Source organism: Saccopteryx bilineata, chromosome 1 (assembly GCF_036850765.1).
Source record: "Saccopteryx bilineata isolate mSacBil1 chromosome 1, mSacBil1_pri_phased_curated, whole genome shotgun sequence".
Classification (NCBI taxonomy): Eukaryota; Metazoa; Chordata; class Mammalia; order Chiroptera; family Emballonuridae; genus Saccopteryx; species Saccopteryx bilineata.
Window position 1 is genome coordinate 145,682,708 of NC_089490.1, and position 25,107 is coordinate 145,707,814.

At 44.1% G+C, this 25,107-nt stretch overlaps 1 protein-coding gene across 2 annotated transcripts; it reads left to right on the top strand.

Annotated features, from left to right (window-relative positions):
• Nucleotides 1-41: 41 nt before the first annotated feature.
• CLEC17A (C-type lectin domain containing 17A) lies at nt 42-23,954 on the top strand. 2 transcript variants are annotated; one of them, XM_066272428.1, is made up of 11 exons: nt 42-138; nt 281-352; nt 10,844-10,876; nt 10,959-11,009; nt 11,303-11,344; nt 11,981-12,121; nt 12,207-12,269; nt 14,494-14,589; nt 14,694-14,845; nt 19,666-19,775; nt 22,640-23,954. In XM_066272428.1, the coding sequence occupies exons 1-11, from the start codon at nt 105-107 to the stop codon at nt 22,770-22,772; spliced, it is 927 nt and encodes a 308-aa protein (XP_066128525.1). In that variant the 5' UTR covers nt 42-104; the 3' UTR covers nt 22,773-23,954. The 2 variants fall into 2 exon arrangements, with proteins under 2 accessions (XP_066128525.1, XP_066128535.1); XM_066272438.1 differs by lacking the exon at nt 281-352 and having other exon boundaries at nt 47-138.
• The last annotated feature ends 1,153 nt before the right edge of the window (nt 23,955-25,107 follow it).

Here is a 25,107-nt window from a genome sequence, read left to right on the forward strand (position 1 = left end):
AAAAGGGAATTGAGAGGAGCCTCCGAAACCCGACAGGAAGGGCAGGGCGCAGAAGCTGTCAAGTTCCAGCTGCACCTTCTTGGCCTCTGGTGTTAGCTGCAGCCATGAATATCCTGTATATTAATGAGGACCTGCCAGGTATGGCCCTGGCCAGACTTGGGTTGGGGGCCAGGGGTGGTCAGGACCCAGGTTACAACATCTCCACCCTGGCGCTGAAAGCTGGGCCCTGAGGGACAGAGGAGGAGAGGGGCTGGGTGCTTACTTGCCTTTCCTCTGGAAGGGACCCGAGAAGAGGAGGATGATGATTACGAGAACACAGCCCCACCCTACCGGGACCTTCCTCCCAAGCCAGGTAAGAGGACTTCTCAGAGGCTAGGTGAAGAGATGTGTGTTTTGGGGGTTGAAGGGGGAGAGCTAGGTCTCCAGGAGACATTAGCTGGGCTCTGTAGACACATGGTCAGCTTCCTGTGTACTCAGCCTGTGCCAGGCACTCTGATGGCGGGAGTACCCCTGCCTCTGCCCTGCCCTTGATGATATATATCTTAGGCTGATGAGGGTGTCAGTTCTGTGAACAATCTTAAACGAGCAGACATGAAGGGGGTTAAACCAAGAGATTGGAGACATCCTGAGGGAAATGGAGGGCTCTGCCATGAGGGTGGGAAGATTGAGGATCAGAAGAGGAGATATTGGAGTCAGACTTGTTAGAACTTGTAGGATGAGTAGGAGTTTGTTGGGAAGAGAAACCCAGATGAGAACTGCAGAGTGCAAAGACCCAAAGACATGAAAGCTGGTGTTTGAGAAACTGAGAATAGATGATTGGCTCTCCAGCCTTCTAGCATTCACACCCAAGGCCCAGATTTGCCTTTAGACTTTGGGGGTGGGCACATATGGCCCAGGAATCAACCAGAGTCTGATAAGTGGGTTTAAATGTGGAAATTTTGGAAGATTCCCTGAATCAACTCCCAGGAGGGCCTCTGAGGGCTGACCATGCTGCATTCGTGTCCTTGGACAGGACTATTCCACACGATATGGGACTTCACATCCTCCACTTATGAGTCCAGACTGGGGCCAACCTGGGAGATCTCAGGGCTCCGTGGAGCTTGGGCTAAGTGGGAGGTGAACTGAACTCTACTGTTTGATTGCCCATCTCCAACTCCAACCTGGTCCCAACATGCTTCTCAAACCCAACCCTACAACTAACCCCAATCCTATCATCAAGGCCACCCCTTCCCCAAACTTAACCCGTTCCCCACTTCCAAGTGCAACTATATCATCACCCCCATTTACATTTCCAAATCCAATGCTATCACCATGCCCGACACAACTACTACTCAACCTCAGTTTCTTCTCTTTTTCCAAACCCAAATTTATCCCAGATCAACTTCTTCCTCATCCCCCAACCCAGCTACAACCCCATTCTTCATCTCCACCACATCTTGAATCACAACACTATTCACATGTCCATCACTATCCCTGACCCACCTTCAGTGCATTCTCATCCCAATCCGAACCCTCATGCCAACCCCAACCTTGACTCTATTCCCCTCCCTAAACTTAACTGTGTCTTTATTTTTTTTTGTGTGTGTGTGTGTGTGACAGAGACAGAGGGACAGAGAGGGACAGACATACAGAAAGATGAGAAACATCAATTCTTTTTTTTTTTATTTTTATTTTTATTTTTTTTTTATTCATTTTTTAAAGAGTGGGGAGAGAGAGAGAGAGAGAAAGAGAGAGAGAGAAGGAAGCATCAACTCCCATATGTGCCTTGACCAGGCAAGCCAGGGTTTTGAACCGGCAACCTCAGTGTTTCCAGGTTGACGCTTTATCCACTGCGCCACCACAGGTCAGGCGAGAAACATCAATTCTTTATTGTAGCACCTTAGTTGTTTGTTGATTGATTTCTCATATGTGCCTTGCCTGGGGGGCTACAGCAAAGCGAATGACCCCTTGTTCAAGCCAGTGACCTTGAGCTTAAGCCTGCGACCATGGGGTAATGTCTATGATCCCATGCTCAAGCCAGTGATCCTGTGCTCAAGCCAGTCAGCCCACGCTCAAGCCGATCCAGTGCTCAAGCTGGTTAGCCCGTGCTCAAGCTGGAGACCTCAGGGTTTCGAACCTGGGTCCTCTGCATCCCAGTCCAATGCTCTATCCACTGCGCCACACCTGGTCAAGCTTAACTGTATCTTTAACTTAGGGGAACCAACTGTCCCAATTTGCCCAGGGATAAACATCTCCTGAGATGTGAAACTTTTAGTTTTAAAACTGGGAAAGTCTTAGGCAATCAGGATGATTGGTCATTGTATGCTAATCCTGTCCACCCAGCCTCATCTGTTACAGTCTCAATCTTGTTTCCTTCACTGCCTTTTTTTTCTTTTTCTTTTCTTTTTTTTTTTTTTTTTTTTGAGAGAGGCAGGCAGAGACAGACAGAAACATGGAGCTGCTCCTGTATGCGCCCTGACCAGGGATTCAAACAGGCAACCACTGTGCTCTGGGACAAGGCTCCAAGCAACCAAGCTATCCAGCCAGGGCTTAATTTTTTTAACATCTTTTTTTATTATTATTAAATTTAATGCAGTGACATTGATAAATCAGGGTACATATGTTGAGAGAAAACTTCTCCAGATTATTTTGACATTTGATTATATTGCATACCCCTCACCCAAAGTCAAATGTCTTCCGTCACCTTCTATCTGGTTTTCTTTGTGCCCCTTCCCCGCCCCCCCACTACCATCACATTCTTGTCCATGTCTCTGAGTCTCATTTTTATGTCCCATCTATGTATGGATTCATATAGTTCTTAGTTTTTTCTGATTTACTTATTTTACTCAGTATAATGTTTTCAAGGTCCATCCATGTTGTTGTAAATGATCGGATGTCATCATTTCTTATGGCTGAGTAGTATTCCATAGTATATATGTACCAGAGCTTTTTAATCCACTCGTCCTCTGACGGACACTTGGGTTGTTTCCAGATCTTCGCTATTATGAACAATGCTGCCACAAACATGGGGGTGCATTTCTCCTTTTGGAGTATTTCTATGGTGTTCTTGGGGTATATTCCTAAAAGTGGGATGGCTGGGTCAAAAGGCAGTTTGATTTTCAATTTTTTGAGGAATCTCCATACTGTTTTCCACAGTGGCTGCACCAGTCTGCATTCCCACCAGCAGTGCAGAAAGGTTCCCTTTTCTCCACATCCTCACCAGCACTTATTCTGTGTTGTTTTGTTGATGAGTGCCATTCTGACTGGTGTGAAGTGATATCTTATTGTGGTTTTAATTTGCATTTCTCTAATGATTAATGATGTTGAGCATTTTTTCATATGCCTATTGGCCATCTGTATGTCCTCTTTGGAGAAGTGTCTATTCATTTCTTTTTCCCATTTTTTGATTGGATTGTTTGTCTTCCTGGTGTTGAGATTTACAAGTCCTTTATAAATTTTGGTTATTAACCCCTTATCAGACGTATTGTTAAATATATTCTCCCATTGTGTAGTTTGTCTTTTTATTCTGTTCTTATTGCCTTTAGCTGTGCAAAAGCTTTTTAGTTTGATAAAGTCCCATTTGTTTATCCTGTCTTTTATTTTACTTCCCTGTGGAGATAAATCGGCAAATATATCACTGCGAGAGATGTCAGAGAGCTTACTGCCTTTGTTTTCTTCTAAGATGCTTATGGTTTCACGGCTTACATTTAAGTCTTTTATCCATTTTGAGTTTATTTTTGTGAATGATGTAAGTTGGTGGTCTAGTTTCATTTTTTTGCAGGTAGCTGTCCAATTTTCGCAACACCATTTATTAAAGAGGCTGTCTTTACTCCATTGTATTTCCTTACCTCCTTTGTCAAATATCAGTTGTCCATAGAGCTGTGAGTTTATTTCTGGGTTCTCTGTTCTGTTCCATTGATCTATATGCCTGTTCTTATGCCAGTACCAGGCTGTTTTGAGTACAATGGCCTTGTAGTATAACTTGATATCAGGAAGTGTGATACTTCCCACTTTATTCTTCTTTTTTAAGATTGCTGAGGCTATTCGTGTTCTTTTTTGGTTTCATATAAGTTTTTGGAGTATGTATCTATATCTTTGAAGTATGTCATTGGTATTTTAGTTGGTATTGTATTGAAGTTATAAATTGCTTTGGGTAATATAGACATTTTAATGATGTTTACTCTTCCTAACCATGAGCACGGTATATGCTTCCACTTGTTTGTATCTTCCTTGATTTCTTTTATCAATGTTTTATAATTTTCCGAGTACAAGTCTTCAGTCTCCTTGGTTAAATTTACTCCTAGGTACTTTATTTTTTTGGTTGTAATAGTGAAGGGGATTGTTTCCTTAATTTCTCTTTCTGACTGCTCATTGTTGGCATATAAAAATGCCTCTGATTTCTGAGCATTGATTTTATATCCTGCCACTTTGCTGAATTCATTTATCAGGTCCAGTAGTTTTTTGACTGACACTTTAGGGTTTTCTATATACAATATAATATCATCTGCAAATAATGATATCTTTACTTCTTCTTTTCCAACTTGAATGCCTTTTATTTCTTTTTCTTGTCTGATTGCTGTGGCTCAGACTTCCAGGACTATGTTGAATAAGAGTGGTTAAAGGGGGCACCCCTGCCTTGTTCCTGATCTTAAGGAAATTGCTTTTAATTTTTGTCCATTGAGTATGATGTTGGCTGTCAGTTTCTCATAGATGGCTTTTATCATGTTGAGGTATGTTCCCTGTATTCCCACTTTGCTGAGAGTTTTGATCATGAATGGGTGCTGAATTTTATCAAATGCTTTTTCTGCATCTATTGAAATTATCATATGGTTTTTCTCCTTCCTTTTGTTTATGTGATGAATCACATTGATTGATTTGTGAATATTGTACCAGCCTTGCCTCCCCAGAATAAATACCACTTGATCATGGTGTATGATTTTTTCTATATATTGTTGGGACTGGTTTGCTAATAATTTGTTGAGGATTTTAGCATCTATATTCATCAGGAATATTGGTCTATAATTTTCCTTCTTTGTGTTGTCTTTGCCTGGTTTTGGAATCAGAATTATGCTTGCCTCATAAAAGGAGCTTGGAAGTCTTCCTTCCTCTTGAATTTTTTGAAATAGCTTGAGGAGGATAGGTGTTAGTTCTTCTTTGAATATTTGGTCAATTCACTTGTGAAGCCATCAGGCCCCGGACTTTTCTTTGTTGGGAGTTTTTTGATAACTGTTTCAATCTCATTTGGTGTAACCGGTCTGTTTAGGTTTTCTGATTCTTCCAGATTGATTTTGGGAAGATTGTATGTTTCAAGGACTTTGTCCATTTCATCTAGATTGTCTAGCCTTTTGACATACAGTTCTTCATAGTATTTTCTTACAATATTTTGTATTTCTGTTGTGTCGGTTGTTATTTCTCCACTCTCATTTCTAATTTTATTTATTTGAGTCCTCTCTCTTTTTTTCTTGGTGAGTCTAGTTAAAAGTTCATCAATCTTGTTTACCTTTTCAAAGAACCAGCTCCTAGTTTCATTGATCCTCTGTATTGTTTCTTTAGCCTCTATGTCATTTATTTCTGCTCTGATCTTTATTATTTCCTTCCTTCTACTAGCTCTGGGCTTTACTTGCCGTTCTTTTTTCTAGTTCTTTTAGATGCAGGGTTAAGTTGTTTATTTGAGCTTTTTCTCATTTCTTAAAGTGTGCCTGTAGTGCTATGAACTTCCCTTTCAGTATTGCTTTTGCTGTGTCCCATAGATTTTGAGTTTTTGTATGCTCATTGTCATTTGTTTCTAGGAATTTTTTTATTTCTTCTTTGATCTCATTCTTAATCCATTCGTTATTTAACAACTTGCTATTTAGTTTCCATGTGTTTGAGAGTTTTTGAGCTTTTCTGTTGTGGTTCATTTTTAGTTTCATGCCATTGTGATCAGAGAAAGTGCTTGATATGATTTCAATCTTCTTAAATTTGTTGAGACCACTTTTGTGCCCTAACATGTGGTCTATCCTAGAGAATGTACCATGAACACTTGGAAAGAATGTATATTCTTCTGCTTTAGGGTGAAAGGTTCTGAAGATATCTATTAAATTGAGTTGATCTAGTGTGTCCTTTAAGTCTGCTGTTTCTTTGTTAATTTTCTTTTTTGAGGATCTATCTAGTGATGTTAGTGGGGTATTAAAATCCCCTACTCTTATAGTATTGCTGTTGATCTTGCCCTTTAAATTCATCAAAATCTGCTTTATATATTTAGGTGCTCCCATATTAGGTGTGTAGATATTTATAACGGTTATATCTTCCTGTTGGATTGCTCCCTTGATCATTATGCAGTGACCTTCTTTATCTCTTACTCTTTGTTTTAAAGTCCATTTTGTCTGATATAAGTATTGCTACCCCAGCTTTTTTTTCATTTCCATTTGCGTGAAATATTTTTTTCCATCCTTTTACCTTCAGTCTATGTGCATGTTTTATTTATTTATTTATTTATTTATTTATTTATTTATTTACAGAGACAGAGAGAGAGTCAGAGAGAGGGATAGACAGGGACAGACAGACAGGAATAGAGAGAGATGAGAAGCATCAATCATTAGTTTTTTATTGCGCATTGCAACACCTTAGTTGTTCATTGATTGCTTTCTCATATGTGCTTTGAGTGCTGGCCTTTAGCAGACCGAGTAACCTCTTGCTCGAGTCAGCGACCTTAGGCTCAAGCTGGTGAGCTTTTGCTCAAACCAGATGAGCCCTCGCTCAAGCTGGAGACCTTGGGGTCTTGAACCTGGGTCTTCCACATCCCAGTTCGACACTCTATCCACTGCACCATCGCCTGGTCCGGCCTGCATATTTTGTTCTAAGGTGTGTCTCTTTTTTTTTTTTTTTTTTTTTTAATAAATTTTTATTAATGGTAATGGGATGACATTAATAAATCAGGGTACATATATTCAAAGAAAACATGTCTAGGTTATTTTGTCATCAAATTATGTTGCAAACCCCTCGCCCAAAGTCAGATTGTCCTCCGTCACCCTCTATCTAGTTCTCTGTGCCCCTCCCCCTCCCCCTAACTCTCTCCCTCCCTCCCTCCCATGTCCTCCCTCCCCCCCCACCCTTGGTAACCACCACACTCTTGTCCATGTCTCTTAGTCTCATTTTTATGTTCCACCAATGTATGGAATCATGTATTTCTTGTTTTTTTCTGATTTGCTTATTTCACTCCTTATAATGTTATCAAGATCCCACCATTTTGCTGTAAATGATCTGATGTCATCATTTCTTATGGCTGAGTAGTATTCCATAGTGTATATGTGCCACATCTTCTTTATCCAGTCTTCTATTGAAGGGCTTTTTGGTTGTTTCCATGTCTTGGCCACTGTGAACAGTGCTGCAATGAACATGGGGCTACATGTGTCTTCACGTATCAATGTTTCTGAGGTTTTGGGGTATATACCCAGTAGAGGGATTGCTGGGTCATAAGGTAGTTCTATTTGCAGTTTTTTGAGGAACCACCATACTTTCCTCCATAATGGTTGTACTACTTTACAGTCCCACCAACAGTGAATGAGGGTTCCTTTTTCTCCACAGCCTCTCCAACATTTGCTATTACCCGTCTTGTTGATAATAGCTAATCTAACAGGTGTGAGGTGGTATCTCATTGTAGTTTTGATTTGCATTTCTCTAATAATAAGGTGTGTCTCTTGTAGACAGCATATGTATGGGTCCTGTTTTCTTATCCACGCAGCTACCCTATGTCTTTTGATTGGGTCACTTAATCCATTTACTTTTAAGGTTATTATTGACATGTAATTGTTTATTGCCATTTTATTCTTTAAAACTGTATTCCTCTTTTGCTATATATTTTTTCTCCTTTGATGTTTTACAACCGGCCCCTTAGCATTTCTTGCAGCCTTGGTTTGGTTGTAGTGAATTTCTTGAGTTTTTTTTTGTCTGGAAAGCATTTTATTTCTCCTTCAATTTTAAATGACAGCCTTGCTGGATAAAGTAGTCTTGTTTGTAGGCTCTTGTTCTGCATTACTTTGAATATTTCTTGCCATTCCCTTTTGGCCTCAAGTGTTTCTGTTAAGAAGCTGGAAGTCATCCTTATGGGGGTTCCTTTGTAGGTGATAGCCTTTTCTTCTCTAGCAGCTTTTAATATTTTCTCTTTATCACTTAGCTTTGGTACTTTAATTATGATGTGTCTTGGTGTAGATTTCTTTGGGTTTCTCTTTAATGGAGTTCTCTGTGCTTCTTGAACTTGTGAGATGTTTTCCTGCCTTAATTGAGGGAAGTTTTCAAGCTATAATATGTTTGAACAAAGTCTCTATCCCTTGTTCTTTCTCTTCTTCAGGAACCCCTATGATGCGAATGTTATTTCTCTTCATGTTATCACAGAGCTCTCTAAGAGTTTCCTTTGACTTTTTAAGTCTCTTTTCTTTTTTCTGCTCTGCTTCTGTGCCTTTATTTATCTTGTCCTCTAACTCACTGATTTGGTTCTCAGCTTCATCCACCCTGCTTTTAATTCCTTCCATTGTGTTCTTCATTTCTGATATTGTATTTGTCATTTTTGACTGATTCTTTTTTATTATTTCAATGTCCTTTTTTATATTTGCTATCTCTTTATTTAGGTGTTCGTAATGACCATCTATTGTTGTTCTAATATCTTTGAGCATCCTAACAATCGTTATTTTAAACTCTGTATCTGGTAATTTGGTTATATCTGACTCATTCAGGCCCTTTTCTGGGGATTTCTCTTGATTTATTTGTGTTGCATTTCTCTGCCTTCTCATTTTGTCTGTGTAAAAGAAGGTTTTGGCCACTGGAGTCCACTGGGTGTGCCCTCTGTGTTCCCTAGGTGTGGTCTGTCTGCAAGCCCGCCACCTTCTCTGCTGTTGCTGCCTAGGGTGTTTGGGTATGGGCATTGCCGGTGCCTGCCCACTGGGGCTGTTGCTGTGGTTTCTGCCTCTCCTTCATGGGAGTGGCTGTGATCATGTGCTCTGGTGTACAAGCCTCTTTGGCTTTGGCCTTCCCCCTGCCCCCACAGGTGGTATTATGCTCAGCCCTGAGGGCAGGGGTGAGCACCTTTGCTCAGCTGTGGGTCTGCACCTGATTCCGGGCTTTTGCCCCACCCCTGCAGGAGGAGCCTGCTCATGGGACGGCTGCAAGCCTTGGCTCCACAGTCTGGCCGGACTGCATGCCCACGTTCATTAGTGGGACTCCGCCTGTTCTGGCCTCCCAAGTCAGGCCGCAAGCCTCGATTCCGCGGGTGGGGCAGGTCTGTGCTCCTGCGCCCTTGCTCAAGGGCAGGTCTCCACCCCTTCTGGGGCTCCTGCCCTCCCCCCACAGGCTGGATTGCAGGCGGCCTGCAGCTGGGCTTGACCACTTTTGCATGTCCCCTCCTCCTCAGCCAGGCAAGACCGAGCTCACACCTGGGCCTTAGTGGTGGCCAGCCGGCTTCTGCCCTCAGGCAAGCCCCCAGCCGTGTGGGTGGGGGTGCTGCAGCTCAGACCCTAAGACTCACTACTGTAGCCCCGAAAGCTCCCTCCTTCTAAGTGACTCTGCTCTGATTGCCGCGGGAGAGCTTGCTTGGTTGGTGTCCTGCTTCCCTTTGCTGGTATTGCTGTTTCCAGGAGAAATATTCACTTTAGATTTGGGGAGTGACTCATCCCAGGGGTTAGGGTGGCTGTCTCTCAAAATGTTTCTCCCTGTGCCTCCTAGATTACAGTTTCTTCCTGCTACTCTGGTCCTCTCCTCTCTCCCTGTCCCCCAGAGTCCCAGGTGAGTGGTTGTGAGAGAGGTGTTCTGTGCGGTCCCTTTAAGAAGAATCCTGGGTCTGAGAAATCAGTCTCTTTCTCACAAAGAGTATCATGTCTTGTTTCCAGCTAAATACTGTCCATACACTTCTTCTAGGCTCTGGGGCTGCAGGCTGGGGCTTTGTTCCTGGGGCTCAGGACCCTCCCCTCTCTGCTAAACTCACTTCCCACCACGTGAGTCTCTCCTGGCTGCTGTTCGCTCTGAGGAGCTGGGCAGCCCTCTCCGCATTTCCACTTTTCCTACCAGTCTCAGTGTGGCTTCTTCAGTGTTCCTTGGTTGAAGAGTCCTCTTAGTTTAGTCCAAAGTTGGTTTTTCCAGATGATGGTTCTTAAAATTAGTTTTAATCCACTTTGGTTCTGGGAGGTGGAAGTTAGTACGTCTGCCTACTCCATCACCATCTTCTCTCTCCAGGGCTTAATTTTTAGAAAGACAGAGAGAAGAAGAGAGATGAGAGGGGGAAGGGAAGCATTTGTTTTTTCACTCAGTCATGCATTTTTTGGTTGCTTCCCGTGTGTGCCCTGACCAGGGATTGAACCCACAACCTTGTTTTGGGATGATGCTCTTAACTTACTGAGCCAACGGGTCAGGGCTCCTTCATTGCTTTTTTTTTAGTGAAATGCATCTTTTAAAAAATTTTTTATTTATTTACTTACTTATTTATTTATTTATTTATTTTTAAAGAGACAGAGAGTGAATCAGAGAGAGGGATAGACAGGGACAGACAGACAGGAACGGAGAGAGATGAGAAGCATCAATTATTAGTTTTTCATTGCGCGTTGCAACACCTTAGTTGTTCATTGATTGCTTTCTCATATGTGCCTTGACTGTGGGCCTTCAGCAGACCGAGTAGCCCCTTGTTGGAGCCAGCAACCTTGGGTTCAAGCTGGTGGGCTTTTTGCTCAAACCAGATGAGCCCGTGCTCAAGCTGGCTTCCTTGGGGTCTCGAACCTGGTTCCTCTGCATCCCAGTCTGATGCTCTATCCACTGCACAACTGCCTCGTCAGGCTCCTTCACTGCCTTTGATTTCATTTTTTCCACAGACCAGCTCTAACTCTGAGTTTCTATTCTTCAGGTTCAGTGGCTCCACCAAGGCCTCCGAGGGCAGGTGAGCTGGGGCTTGGGGCACAGGGGACCCAGTGCTGGTTTTGACCTGCTCTGGGCCTGAACAACACTTCCTTCTTCCTCAGGAAAAAAACCAGAAAACCTCCCACTTGCCCGCAAGCCCCTGAAGATCACAGGTGAGAATCTAAGACTGGGACCTTGTGTTTACCCGGCTGACACCCTGCTCAATATAACCATGATCTTTCTGACCCTCTCTAAGCACATGAGGATGGGGCATGTCACCAGCACATCTTAACTGGTTTAGCCATGCAAAGGGCCTGCAAGAAACCTGAGAGGGGACATCTGGTTGTCCTTTCTTCAGTCCCGCAATTCTGACTAGAAAACAAATCAGAGAGATAAAAGCTTGTTGATCTTGGAAGACAAAGCCTGTCAGCAGCTTCTGAATAAAATGTTCTCCTCTTTCTCCCAGACATTGTGCCGGAACCCCCTCCAGCCCAGCCGTCCCAAGCCAGTAAGTAAGTCCTTGTCCTTTGGACAGTCTCCCGCCTCTCCTCTCACAGCGGCCAACGTGTCTGAGTCAGACCTATAGTTCTGGAATGAGACCATAGAGCAGAAAGCTTTCCTCTCAGAAGCTACTTCTCCCTGAGTCTAGAACTTCTCCCAGGGGCCCAGGGAATCTGCTGGGTACTCTCTGGGATCCACCTCCTGCTGCATATAAAGTATAGGAAACATTATCTGTAGGCAAGGGTCCAGAAGCTTCCTTGAATGGGGAGAAGCTTGGGCAGGAGCTGCTGGAGGGCAGATGACACTGCAGCATAGAGGTTAAGGGAAGAGCTGGGCCCCAGTCATGCGTGACCTCTCAGTTTACTTTTGTGCAAAATGGGAGTAATACCTCTATGTTGTTAGGGAAGGATCCAATAAGCTGATAAGGCTACAATAAGATGCTCAGCACACAGTAAGCACTCCATAAGTGCTGTGGGCTTCTTCAGGGCTTGCCCTTCTGACACTCTCTTGCTGACCCCGTCTGGTGATATGGTCGTGACCATAGACCTCTGTCTTCTTGTTTTTTGGAGGAAAGTTCGAGGGTCCTTTTCTCTCGCTTTCACGCACCAGTATTGGTTTTTCTGTCTCTATCTCCACCCTTCAGCCACTCCAGTGCCCTGGCTCAGTCGGAAATCTGTGGGTCCTGGGTACCACCAGGAGGAGAGATGGATGGCTTTCCTGTATCTGCTGGTGGGGATGTCACTGCTCCTGGGCTGTACTGGTCTGGTTGTCACCCTGATTAAATGTGAGTATGGTGAGGATGGGGCATGTGGAGAGACTGGGGATGGGGTGCAGGAGGGCTTGGGCTCAAGTTGGACTCCTTATCACAGACCAGGAGGTGGTGAGAGAACTGAAGATGTTAACCTTTCAGCAGATGGCGTGGCAAGCAAATGGTGAGTGTTCGCGATCATCCCTTTAGGCCATGCATACGGAGCACCACGGTCCTCAATCCCAACTCTGTGACCAGCCCCACCCGTCTTTGCCAGGCTCTTCGCCAGGTCCTGGGGTGGAGGTTGTGTGGGCAGGATGGTGAACTCATTAGACATAGTCTCTGTCTTTGTGGAGTGTGTGTGTGTCGGAGTCCAGACTCTGGACCTCTGTTGCCCAGTATGGAAGTCATTAGCCACTGGGGCCGCTGAGAACTGGAAATGTGCTCATTGTGAACCGAGAGCTGCTGCAAGTCTAAAGCACACACCAGCGTCAAAGCTTTGCTATGAAAAAAGAATGTAAAATATCTTTAAAAAAATATATTTTGAAGATTTTATTTATTGATTCTAGAGAAAGAAGAGAGAGAGGAGCGAGCAGGAACCATAGTAGTTGCTTCTCATATGTGCTTTGACGGGGCAAGCCCAGGGTTTTGAACTGGCAACACAAAATATCTTAATATTTATAATAACAATCTTTAATATTGATCACATACTGAAATGATAATATTTTAGATATATTGGGATAAATAAAAATAGCATTCAAAGAAGTTTTACTTGTTTCTTTTGACTTTTAAAAACATGGCTACTAGAAAATTTAAAATTACCTATATGTGGTTTGGATTTTTGTTTCTGTTGGACAGCACAGGCATAAACAGCCATTTACCAAATTATCACCTACATGAGTATAGAATTTCAAATTTTGATGAACAGTCTAAAGGAAGAGGAAAGTAATTCTATGAAAAAGTCTAAAAGGGGTCTTACCCTTGTCATTGGGAGAGTCATATAGGGCTTCCCTAGGGAATGGTGTTGCTGCTGAGTGAGGGAATAGAAAAAATTGACCGGGTGAAGGGTTGAGGGTTTCAAAGGCCCTGTGGTCAGAGGCAACGTTGTTTAAGTACAAAGGAGGAGGATGGTGTAGTTGTTGTAGGTGAGAGGTGGTAATGGCTTGGATGAGGGTTGTGGCTGTAGAAATGGAGAGAAGTGTGTGAAGTAGAAAGGTTTAGGAGCTAAAGTTGTCCAGACCTGGGGATTGACTCATTGGAAATGACGGTGAGTGAGAGGGAAGGATGTCAAAGATAACATATATGTGCCATATATCTCTATCCCTACCTCTTTACCTATCTACCTCTATATATCTTATATTTCTGGCTTGTCTAACTGAAGGACCACCTACTGAAGACCTTGTGGAATGTTGGAAGAGGGCGAGTTTGTGTGGGAGCATTGGAAATGTGCACATTAGTTGTAGAAGAATTTTCTGGGCTGGCATATTCTTCACCATGACTGCTGAAGCCTGAAAGCTGCTCATTCCACACCCCTTCACCACACACCTCAGATCGAGCCACTCTTCCACTCAGAAACCATCAATGATTTCTCACTGCCTAGAGTCCAATACAAAACCCTTGACTTGATGTTTAAAGAACAAGACATTGGCCCTCATCCTACTTTGGGCTCAGGTGAAGGATTGAGGCTCCTATGAAATTCCCTATGAGGTTCACTCCATCTCTAATGCACCAGCCTTCCCCAACAGACTTGCCTCTGTACCTTTGCCTGGAGGTGCCTGCTGTGCCCTCGCCCCAATAACTGAATCACTGTCTTCCTTCAAAACCCATCTCTTCCAGGAAGCCCACCATCCCTACTCTTCCCCAAGTCCCAAAGGTTAATCCCTCCTCTGAGCCACTCTACGACATCCCCTAGCCTAGGCACTAAGCATGTTATTATTATTATTTTTCTTTAGCATGCACGTGCATGAGAGAGAGATAGAGAGATGAAAAGCATTAATTCATAGTTGTGGCACTTTAGTTGTTCATTGATTGCTTCTCATATGTGCCTTGGCTGGGCGTCTCCAGCTGAGCCAGTGACCCCTTGTGCTAGCCAGAGACCTTGGGCTTCAAGCCAGTGACCTTTGGGCTCAAATTAAGGACCATGTGATCATCCTGATGATCCCATGCTCAAGCTGGCGACATTGGTTTTGAATCTATGACCTCAGAGTCCCAGGTCAATGCTCTATCCATTGCACCACCACCGGTCAGGCACCAAGCTTGTTGTTTTTGAGCTGTAGTACCAACCACAAGAATGTGGCTGTGGTGGGGAGCACAGCCTTTGCTTCTCTCTGCTGTGTCTGCAGTCAGTGGTGGGTGATTGGTAGATGGGGGTTTGGGTCTCTAACCTTCCTGTCCTTCCCTGTTGACAGTAACTGGCATGGCGGGACTTGCTGGCCTGAAAAAGGACATTGACCGAGTAAGAGCTGACACCAACCAGTCCCTGGTGGAACTTCGGGGCTTATTAGGTGAGCAGGACTTGGGGAACTGTCCTGAGGTGGGGGCATGTCAGAGCCAGTGTATCGCACAAATCCATGGGAGTGATTCTCATTGCAGTCTATTCTGTTCCCAGACTGTACCAGGATCACCTGCCCTGAGGGCTGGCTCCCTTTTGAGGGCAAGTGTTATTACTTCTCTTCAAGCACCAAGTCATGGAATGAAGCCCAGATGTTCTGCCAGAAGAACTACTCTCACTTGGTCATCATCAGTAGTTATGAGGAGCAGGTAAGGCATCCCCTTCCTGCCTGGAGAACCAGCAGGACCAGCCTGCTTCTTTCCCAGCTTTATACATCCTTCCTTGGCCTGGAGGGAGAGAAACTGGAATTACTTTTGAACCACTTAATAGCATGTTCTTAATGACATCATATCAAGCAGAAGTTAAGAGGGTATGCTTTTTTTGAGTGAAAATCTTGGTTGTGTTTACTTATTCTCTACAAGTTTCAGTTTTCTAGCTCTTAGGTAACACTTTCTATTCTCCAGACTGTATTCCAAACATCTTACATGCATTAACATAAACCTCGTTGGTCCTGGCTAGTTGGCTCAGTGGTAGAGCGTTGGCCAGGTGTGTGGAAGTCTCGGGTTCAATTCATGGTCAGGGCACACAGGAGACGACCATCCACTTCTCCACCCCTCCTCCTCTTGCTTCTCTCTCTCTATCTCCTTCCCACAACCATGGCTTGAATGAGCAAGTTGACCCCAGGTGCTGAGGATGGTTTCATGGCCTCGCCTCAGGCACTAAAATAGCTCGGTTGCTGAGCAATGGAGCAGTGGCCCCAGATGGGCAGAACATCAGCCCCAGAAGGGGGTTGCCAGATGGATTCCAGTTGGGGTGCATGCAAGAGTTTTTCTCTCTCCGCTTCCCTGCCTCTCACTTGATAAACAAACAAAAGAACAAAAACGACCCCCCAAAAAAAACATAACCTTCATTAAAACCCTATAAATTCTTGTGTGAGTCAGGAAAGGTTATGTTATGCTGAAGTCACAGACAGTCCCCATAATTCAATGGTAAAAGTATGTGGGGCAAATCATACACTGACTCTTATAGCTTCTTTCACTTATGTACACTCACAAAGCAAGTTACATGGACATTTCTATGCTTTGAAGTGGTAGGGAAATAGTTTATCTGTGCATATGTAGGAGTGTTAAAATGTTGGTAAATAATTTTATGACTTAGTACTACTACAGGTAGGTGGTAATACCAATCATACACAGCACATGTCATTTACCCTTCACAGATGAGGAAACAAAGGCGCAGTACACTTATGCACCTTCCCTGTGGTCATTTACAACTAATAAGTGTCAGAGCCGGGATTTGAGCCCTGGTGTTTGCATGGTTTTATGTATTCCCATCCTTTTACTTTAAACTATCCATGCCATTATTTATTATTATTATTATTATTATTATTATTGGCAGCAGAAACAGAGAGAGGGACAGATAGGGACAGAAAGACAGGAGGGGAGAGATGAGAAGGATCACTCCACTGTGGCACCTTCGTTGTTCATTGATTGCTTCTCATGTGCCTTGACAGGGAGGGAGGGGGCTACAGCAGAGTGAGTGACCCTTTGCTCAAGCCATGGGGTCATTTCTATGATCCCACGCTCAAGCTGGATGAGCTCGTGCTCAAGCTAGCCACCTCAGGGTTTCAAACATGTCCCAGTCCAGCACTCTATCCACTGCACCACTGCTTGGTCAGGCTATTTATTATTATTTTTAAAATTGATTTGAGAGTGAGAGAGAAAGAGAGAGACAGGAAGGAAGAGAGAGAGATGAGAAGCATCAACTTGTTGCTTCACTTTAGTTGTTTATTGGTTGCTTCTCTTATGTGCCTTGACCAGGGGTAGGGGCTTCAGCTCAACCAGTGACCCCCTGCTCAAATCAGCCACCTTGGGATCACATTAATGATCCCACACTCAAGCCGGTGACCTCAGGGTTTAGAACCAGGGACCTCAGCCATCCAGGTCTATGTGCTACCAAACCCACTGCACCACCAATGGTCAGGCCGCCATTATTTTAAAAATTGGTTTCTTATAGAAAGCATATAGTTGGGTCTTTTAAAAAAAATTCAGTCTGATAATCTTCAGTTTTTAATTGGTATTTTCTAGACCATTTTCACTTACTGTAATTATTGTTTTGGTTGGCTTTTATGAAGATAATTAATTATTTTATTATTAGATTTTTATTTTTTAAATACTAAATAAATGACTATTTTTATTTTTATTTATTTTATTTTTTTTTTGTATTTTTCTGAAGCTGGAAACGGGGAGAGACAGTCAGACAGACTCCCGCATGCGCCTGACCAGGATCCACCCAGCACGCCCACCAGGGGCAATGCTCTGCCCACCAGGGGGCGATGCTCTGCCCCTCCGGGGTGTCACTCTGTTGCGACCAGAGCCACTCTAGCGCCTGGGGCAGAGGCCAAGGAGCCATCCCCAGCGCCCGGGCCATCTTTGCTCCAATGGAGCCTCGGCTGTGGGAGGGGAAGAGAGAGACAGAGAGGAAGGAGAGGGGAAGGGGTGAAGAAGCAGATGAGTGCCTCTCCTGTGTGCCCTGGCCGAGAATCGAACCGGGGACTTCCGCACACCAGGCCGATGCTCTACCACTGAGCCAACCGGCCAGGCCCATTTAGCTTTCTTAAGCCCTCATTATACCTGGATTGTGGATATTTAATTTCAGTTGGGATCCTCCATTTTTCTTCTGAATGTACCCCTTGTGTGGAGTCAAGGTGCAGGGAGCCATAGGTCTGGTCCTTGGTGTCTTTACACCAAGTTGGTATTCACTGGCTGAATGATCCTGGACAAGTTATTTAACCCCTCTTTGCCTCAGTTTTCCTGCCTATAAAATGGTGATGATAATACTTGCGTTAGTGGTCACAATGAGGATCAAATGCAATAATCTGTGCAAAATGCACAGTTCACTTGTTACTTTATTAACTCAACCAACATTTCCCGAGCGCTTTCTGCATTATTCTAATTTGACAGTCCAAGCAACCCGTTTGTCTTTCTGGTTTCCTGAAACTTCTCTGGGACAATGGTCCAGGTCCCCTCTATTATTATTATTATTATTATTATTATTATTATTATTATTTTAGAGAGAAAGAGAGTGAGACAGATAGGGACAGACAGGAAAGGAGATTAGAAGTATCAACTCATAGTTGCAGCACCTTAGTTGTTCATTGATTGCTTTCTTATATGTGCCTTGACCAGGGGCTCTAGTTGAGTCAGTGACCCCTTGCTCAAGCCAGTGACCTTGGGCTCAAGCCAGTGATCATTGGGTCATGTCTATGATTCCATTCTCAAGCCGGCGACCCTGACCTCAAGCTGGCATGCTGGTTCTCAAGCTAGCAACTTCAGGGTTCTGAACCTGGGTCCTCAGCATCCCAGGCTGATGTTCCATCCACTGCTGCACTGCCTGGTTGGGTCCCTTTGACTTTTTGAGTCTCTAATCCCATGTGGGATTTTGACCATTGCTTGGGGCTAACTGGGGATGAATGTAGAGCCCCTCTTTCTGACACCCACCATGTCTACATTTTCATAACATTTTTTCCTCTTTGTATTTTTTCCTCTCCAACTTTTAGTATATCTTAATACTATATAATAAGATAGGGTGAGTGAGGTATGACTTGCATACGATAAAATGCACAGATCTTATATGTACATTCAAGTTTTCTTTTAGTCTTTTTTTTTAAGATTTCATTTATTGATTTTAGAAAGGAGAGAGAGAGAAAGAGAGGGAGAGCCAGAAAGGTAGGGGGGAGGAGCGGGGAGCATCAACTCATAGCTGTTTCTCATAAGTGCCTTGATGGAGCAAACCCAGTGAACCGGTGACCTCAGCATTCCAGGTTGACCCCTTATCCACTGTGCCACCACAAGTAGGCTACATTCAGTTGTGACATATGCACACACCCACGTAACTCAACCCAATCAGGACTTGGAACTTCTACCCTCATGGCTTTTTCCAGTCATCTCCCCACTCCCACCCCAGGCACCTGCTGATCTGGTTTCTGTCACCATAGATCAGTTGGCCATGAGAGGAGATGTTTTTATTTATTTATTTATTTATTTATTTATTTATTTATTTTTATTTATTTTTTTTTTTCATTTTTCTGAAGCTGGAAACAGGGAGAGACAGTCAGACAGACTCCCGCATGCGCCCGACCGGGATCCACCCGGCACGCCCACCAGGGGGCGATGCTCTGCCCATCCTGGGCGTCGCCATGTTGCGACCAGAGTCACTCTAGCGCCTGAGGCAGAGGCCACAGAGCCATCCCCAGCGCCCGGGCCATCTTTGCTCCAATGGAGCCTTGGCTGCGGGAGGGGAAGAGAGAGACAGAGAGGAAAGCGCGGCGGAGGGGTGGAGAAGCAAATGGGCACTTCTCCTGTGTGCCCTGGCCGGGAATCGAACCCGGGTCCTCCGCACGCTAGGCCGACGCTCTACCGCTGAGGAGAGGAGATGTTTTTAATCATGGTATTTTCTTCCTAATGTTTTGTCTTTGACCCAAGTCCTTTCTTTTCTCCTTAAGATCTGGGCTTTTCAAATACAAAAGGGCAGGAAGCCCCATTTCTCTCCTTCCTTTTCCCTTTCACATTCCTTTTCTGAAGCAGTGAATTCCTCTTCTGCCTGAATGCAGATCAGCACTGCAGGCTGGGCGAGAGCACTAAGGGAACTAGGACATTGGTTATTACATTGTCTCCTAGATGTTATAATGTTAAATGTGAAGATGTCACAGTACTTACTATGTGTCAGACTGTTTTGCATGCTTTCTGCTATGAACTCATATGATCCTCACAGTCCTTGAGGAGGCAGCCACAATTATCCCATTTTACAGATGGGGAAACTGAGGTGCAGAGCAAGTCACAGATCATGTGAGAAAGTAACATAATGAACCCCGCAGCACATGTTCACGTAGGAAGAAAGTGCTGATCCTGCTCTAGATATGGGGGTGGCATTCAAAAGCCCTGAATGTGTGTGGAACAGAACAGAGAGAGTGCCCTCGTCCTGACGGTGGTGTAGGATAATTGGTGGGTAATGATGTCTGTACTTGCAGGACTTTGTGTCCAAGGCTCACCGCTCTCCACGGGTGTACTGGCTGGGGCTGAGTGACAGGGACCATGAAGGGGACTGGAAGTGGCTGGATGGGTCACCTGTCACTTTGAGGCAAGTATTTAGAGATCTTGGGTTGTCTGCTCATTGTGGGTCCTTGGACAGCCCAAGCCAGCACATTGTCTAGAATTCCAGGCTGGGCTGGACAAGGGAGGCACAGGGTGATTTTGATCTGATAGGCTTTTGGTCCCTGTACTTCTTTGATTTTCCTCCATTGAAATAACCTTTACCTTTTAGCATACCTGCTCAAATATATCAAGTCCTCAGGCTGATGGTTTGGGAATAAAAGAAAAAAAGAAAGAAAGAAAGAAGAGAAGAAAGAAAGAAAGAGAGGAAGGAAGAAAGAAAGAATGAAAGCAAGCAAGCAAGCAAGCAAGCCTATATAGGACAAGAGGAAGAGGAAGATTTTGATTTGCTAAAAGGATGAGGAGGATCTAATTTTTTGCACTCTACATATATTAACCAATTTATTTAATCTTAATAGTTCTGTAAGGGAAGCACCATTTCATTTTTTTTGTCTTTTTTTGTTTTTTTTTAAGATTTTTATTTATTCGTTATACAGAGGGGAGAGAGTGAGAGAGAGAGAGAGAGAGAGAGAGAGAAGGAGAGAGGAGTAGGAAGCATCAACTCCCATATGTGCCTTAACCAGGCAAGCCCAGGGTTTTGAACCGGCAACCTCAGCATTTCCAGGTTGACGCTTTATCCACTGTGCGACCACAGGTCAGGCTTTTTTTTTTTTTTAAAAATTATTTTTATTTATTTATTCATTTGGGGGGAGAGAGAGAGAAAGAGAGAGAAGGAGGGGAGGAGCAGGAAGCTTCAACTCCCATATGTGCCTTGACTGGGCAAGCCCAAGGTTTTGAACCGGCGACCTCAGTATTCCAGGTCAATGCTTTTATCCACTGTGCCACCACAGGTCAGCCATTTCATTTTAAAGATGAAGAAACTGAAGCACAGAAAGGTTAAGCAATCTGCTCAAAGTTAGACAGCGAGCAGGTGGCAGAGCCAACAAACCTGGCTCTAAAGTCTATACTCTTAGCCATTAGACTTTACTTTCTAAAGGAGTATATGTATTTGTGTTTTAAATAAATATGAAAAAAATTGTCCCTCATACTGATTATACCAATTTATTTTCTCAGCTGTTTGACTCTAGTTTTTTGGCCCATATGTTCATCAGACTTCTGGACTTTTGTTGGTTGAATTACAGGTGACAAGTAGAATCCAATGTAGTAATTTGCATTTTTCTTATGATGACACAACACATATGTTCAATAGTCACATGTATTAACTTTTCTGTGAATTTTTCATATCTTTTTTTTATACAGGTATTGGGATTTTGGTCTTTTTCTTATTCATTTCTATGAGCTCTATATACAGAGGGGGCAAAAGTAGGTTTACATTTGAGAGTACATGAAACACAGTTTATTCTTGTATTATTGTTTATGAATTATTGTATTATTCATTTGTACTATAACTGAAAACTTACTTTTGCCCATCCCTGTATATTAGTGATATTCGTGTTTTGTCTGGGGATCTCAATTTTCCTTAAAGATTCTTGGAAGGAAGCACAGCTATGTAAATAGAGATGGCATGCATGGTGTGGCACGGCAGGTGACCAGCTCAGATGTCTTCATGGGGCTGGTGCAGCCATCCGCCAGCAGGGGGCGCTGGCTGCTAAAGGATTACTGGCTTCCTCCACATAGTTGTCCTCAGCTGAACGGAAGCCTGGTCACCTAGAGGGTGACCCTGCTCCCACCGGGGTCAGTTCACAGCCAGTGACTGTCTTGATTCACGCTGGGATAACTCTGCGGTGCTGCCCATGCTCCAGAACTCCCTGCGCAATCAGGCTGAAATTCAGCCGAACCCACGTCCTTGTTCACCTGCATCCCGTGCCCCATCTTGCTTCTCTCACTCCTTCCTTCCCAGTGTCCTTTATTTATTTATCCCCTTGCCCCGAGTGTCCTTTAATAAACCCTGTGCACATTAATCACAAAATAAGGATCTGCCATGGAAAACTGGGAGAACTAGGGGTAAAAGAGAAGTGTCCTTTGGAAGAGGAGGCAGACATTGGATGCAGGAAACTGATTCGGGAGGGAGGAGATTCGCCTGGTGGACAGGGAGGTGGGGCTGGGTGAGGACAGGCAAGTTGGGGTGAAGGGATGATGTGGCATCTTCAGATAATTCTGAGTGGCTGAAGGAGTGATACAGATAGAAGAAAGAGCCCTGTACCACGAAGGCCTCTTTTCCCCCAAAATGTTTTTTAAATCAATATGCAATTTTTTTTTTAATTTATAGAAAAATTGGACTGAAAGTCCAGAGATTTGCTATACTAACATCTTGCATTAGTGTGGTGTATTTTTTGCAATTGATGAATCAATATGGACACATTATTACTAACTAAAGTCCATACATTGCATCAGGGATCACGCCAGGTTTGTATAGTCCAGGGGTCCCCAAACTTTTTACACAGGGGGCCAGTTTACTGTCCCTCAGACCACTGGAGGGCCGGACTATAAAAAAAAAACTATGAACAAATCCCTATGCACACTGCACATATCTTATTTTAAAGTACAAAAACAAAATGGGAACAAATACAATATTTAAAATAAAGAACAAGTAAATTTAAATCAACAAACTGACCAATGGGAACTATGTTCCTCTCACTGACCACCAATGAAAGAGGTGCCCCTTCGGGAAGTGTGGCGGGGGCCAGATAAATGGCCTCAGGGGGCCGTATGTGGCCCACGGGCCGTAGTTTGGGGACCCCTGGTATAGTCTATGGGTTTTGACAAGAGTATAATGTCAGTGTCATATATCCACCATTATAGTACCATGTAGAATAGTAATTTCAATGCTCTGAAAAATGCCCTGCACTCCACCTATTCACTTCTCTCACACCCACTTTTTCTTCAATCCAGTTTCTGGGACCCACAAGAACCTAACAACTTTCATGAGGAGGACTGTGCCAGCATGAACAAAGGAGGCACCTGGAATGACCTCTCTTGCAACAAAGTTACATATTGGATTTGTGAGCGGAAATGTTCCTGTTGAACCCCAGGGATGAGACTGGCAGGGAGTCAATACCTGAGTGCCCCTTGGCTCGTGGAGATGAGGACCTCTTATTCTTCCACGGAAGGCCCTGCCCCTCCATGAAATGACTTGGATGTGCCCAAGATGGAACCAGCAGCCTGGATGTAGCAAGTTTCCAGGGCTGTAAGTCAGACCATTGCTAGGATGAAGACTTGGGGGCTTGTTCAGTTGAATGGTGTTTTAGTGTGTTCAGGCTGCTATAACAGAATACCACAGACTGGGTGGTTTATATCAGACATTTATTTCCCAAAGTTCTGAAAGCTGGAAAGCCAAGATCAAGATATGGGGAGATTCAAATGTTTGGTAAAGACCTGCATCCTCACATGTTAGAAGGGACAAGGGAGCACTCGGGGGTGTCTTTTATAAGAACATTAATCCCATTCATGAGGGTTCTGCTCTTGTGATCTAATCACCCATGGGCCCAACCTCTGAATACCATCACATTGAGGATTAAGTTTCAACATATGAATTTTGGGAGACACAGACATTGGGTCCACTGCTGATGATGAGCTGGAGGGACACCATATTTTAGTGATGGCCTCCCAGTTCTGGGTATGGAAGAAGCTCACCAAGCCCTTGATCATGGTATTTAGGAAGTGATGCTTGCCCAGGCAGCTGTGGGTTTGACATTAATTGAACTGGAGCTGAAAATACGTTGGGTCCTCTGAACTTTGATGCACTGGGCTGGGCTCCCTTATTGCCTACCTGCTGTGTAGCAGCTTCTGGAAAGCAGGTGAGGCAAGATTATTCTTGACAAGCAACTTTCTCAATGTCCCAGGTGAGGTTTGACCAAGCTAGGTGGCGGAATCAGACCTCTGCTAACATTTGACCCATGGACCTTCTAGAAAGTCAGACCAACATAAAGGCAGGATTCCACACGCATGTGGCCAAGCTAGGCCATGACTTGGTCAGATCCTCAGGACAGCAGTCGAGATATGTACCCACATGTGCCTTTGAACTATTTATGGTTTATAAAGATCTTTGATGAAGTATTTCACTTTATTGCCAAGTGGACCTTCTGGGGCAAATAGCTCTTGCAATATTAGCTTCTCAAAAGGCCAGTTCACTGTGTGGTCCTACACACAACGTGTGCCCACTGTGCTGGTTGTCTGGGGCTGCCATAATAAAGTACCACAGATTGGTGTAAACAACACAAATGCATTGTCTCATATCTCTGGAGAATGGAAGTTCAAAATCAAGGTGTTGGTGTGGTTGGTTTCTGGTAAGACTTCTTTCCTTGACTTATAGATGACTGTCTTCTCTCTGTCTCCACGTGGTCTTCCTTTTGTGTAAGTCTGTGTTTATAAAGGCCACAGTTTATAAATCTTTTCTCTTTTTTTATTTTTTTATTATTTATTCATTTTAGAGAGGAGGGGGGGCGAAAGAGAGAGAGAGAGAGAAAGAGAGAGAGAGAGAGAGAGAGAGAATGGGGAGGAGCAGGAAGCATCACCTCCCATATGTGCCTTGACCAGGCAAGCCAGGGTTTTGAACCGGCAACCTCAGTGTTTCCAGGTTGACGCTTTATCCACTGCGCCACCACAGGTCAGGCCAAATCTTTTCTCTTAAGGACACAGTTATATTGGATTAGTGCTCATCCTAATGACTTCATTTTACCTTTTAAAGACCCTACCTCCAAATACAGTCACATTCTGAGTTACTGGTGGTTAGGACATATGAACATTTTTGGGGGGACACAAGCCTATAACACTCATTAAATACCAGACTTACCTCTCTCAGTCATTGTGACAATCAAAAATGTCCTGTAGAACGTTGGTACTACCCCCAGCTGAGCCCAACTCAACATGGAAATTCCTTTGGACAATCCCTGAATTGTACCCAACGGTGAGTAGACATTGTCCAAATCAGTTAATTTATTGATCAACAAATGCCCATGACTAAAAAGTGTTCTTGTTTTGACTGAGAGTAGGTGATTACTAAAAGGAGGCTTTGAGCAGGTGGAGGTCAGTGGAGGAGTTTGGCATTCACTTCACATCCTGTTCCTTCTACACTCGTCTCCCTCACCCTCTTCACACCTGCCCCCAACTCACCGGTACTGAAACCAGACTCCACAGACAGCCCACAGACTGCAGAGTGGGTGGCCATCCTGTTCCAAGCCCTCCTCCCAGGGGACCATTGGTTCAACTGACTGTTCATCTAGGGTCAGGGGAAATTCCTGCACCTCAGAAGAGGAAACTTCGGTTTCTCCCAATATGTGGGTTGAGAAATGGGGAAGCAGGCATCTGTGATCATGTCTCTGAGTCATGCAAGGGGCATGAAGGAGCTAGCTCAAACCCAT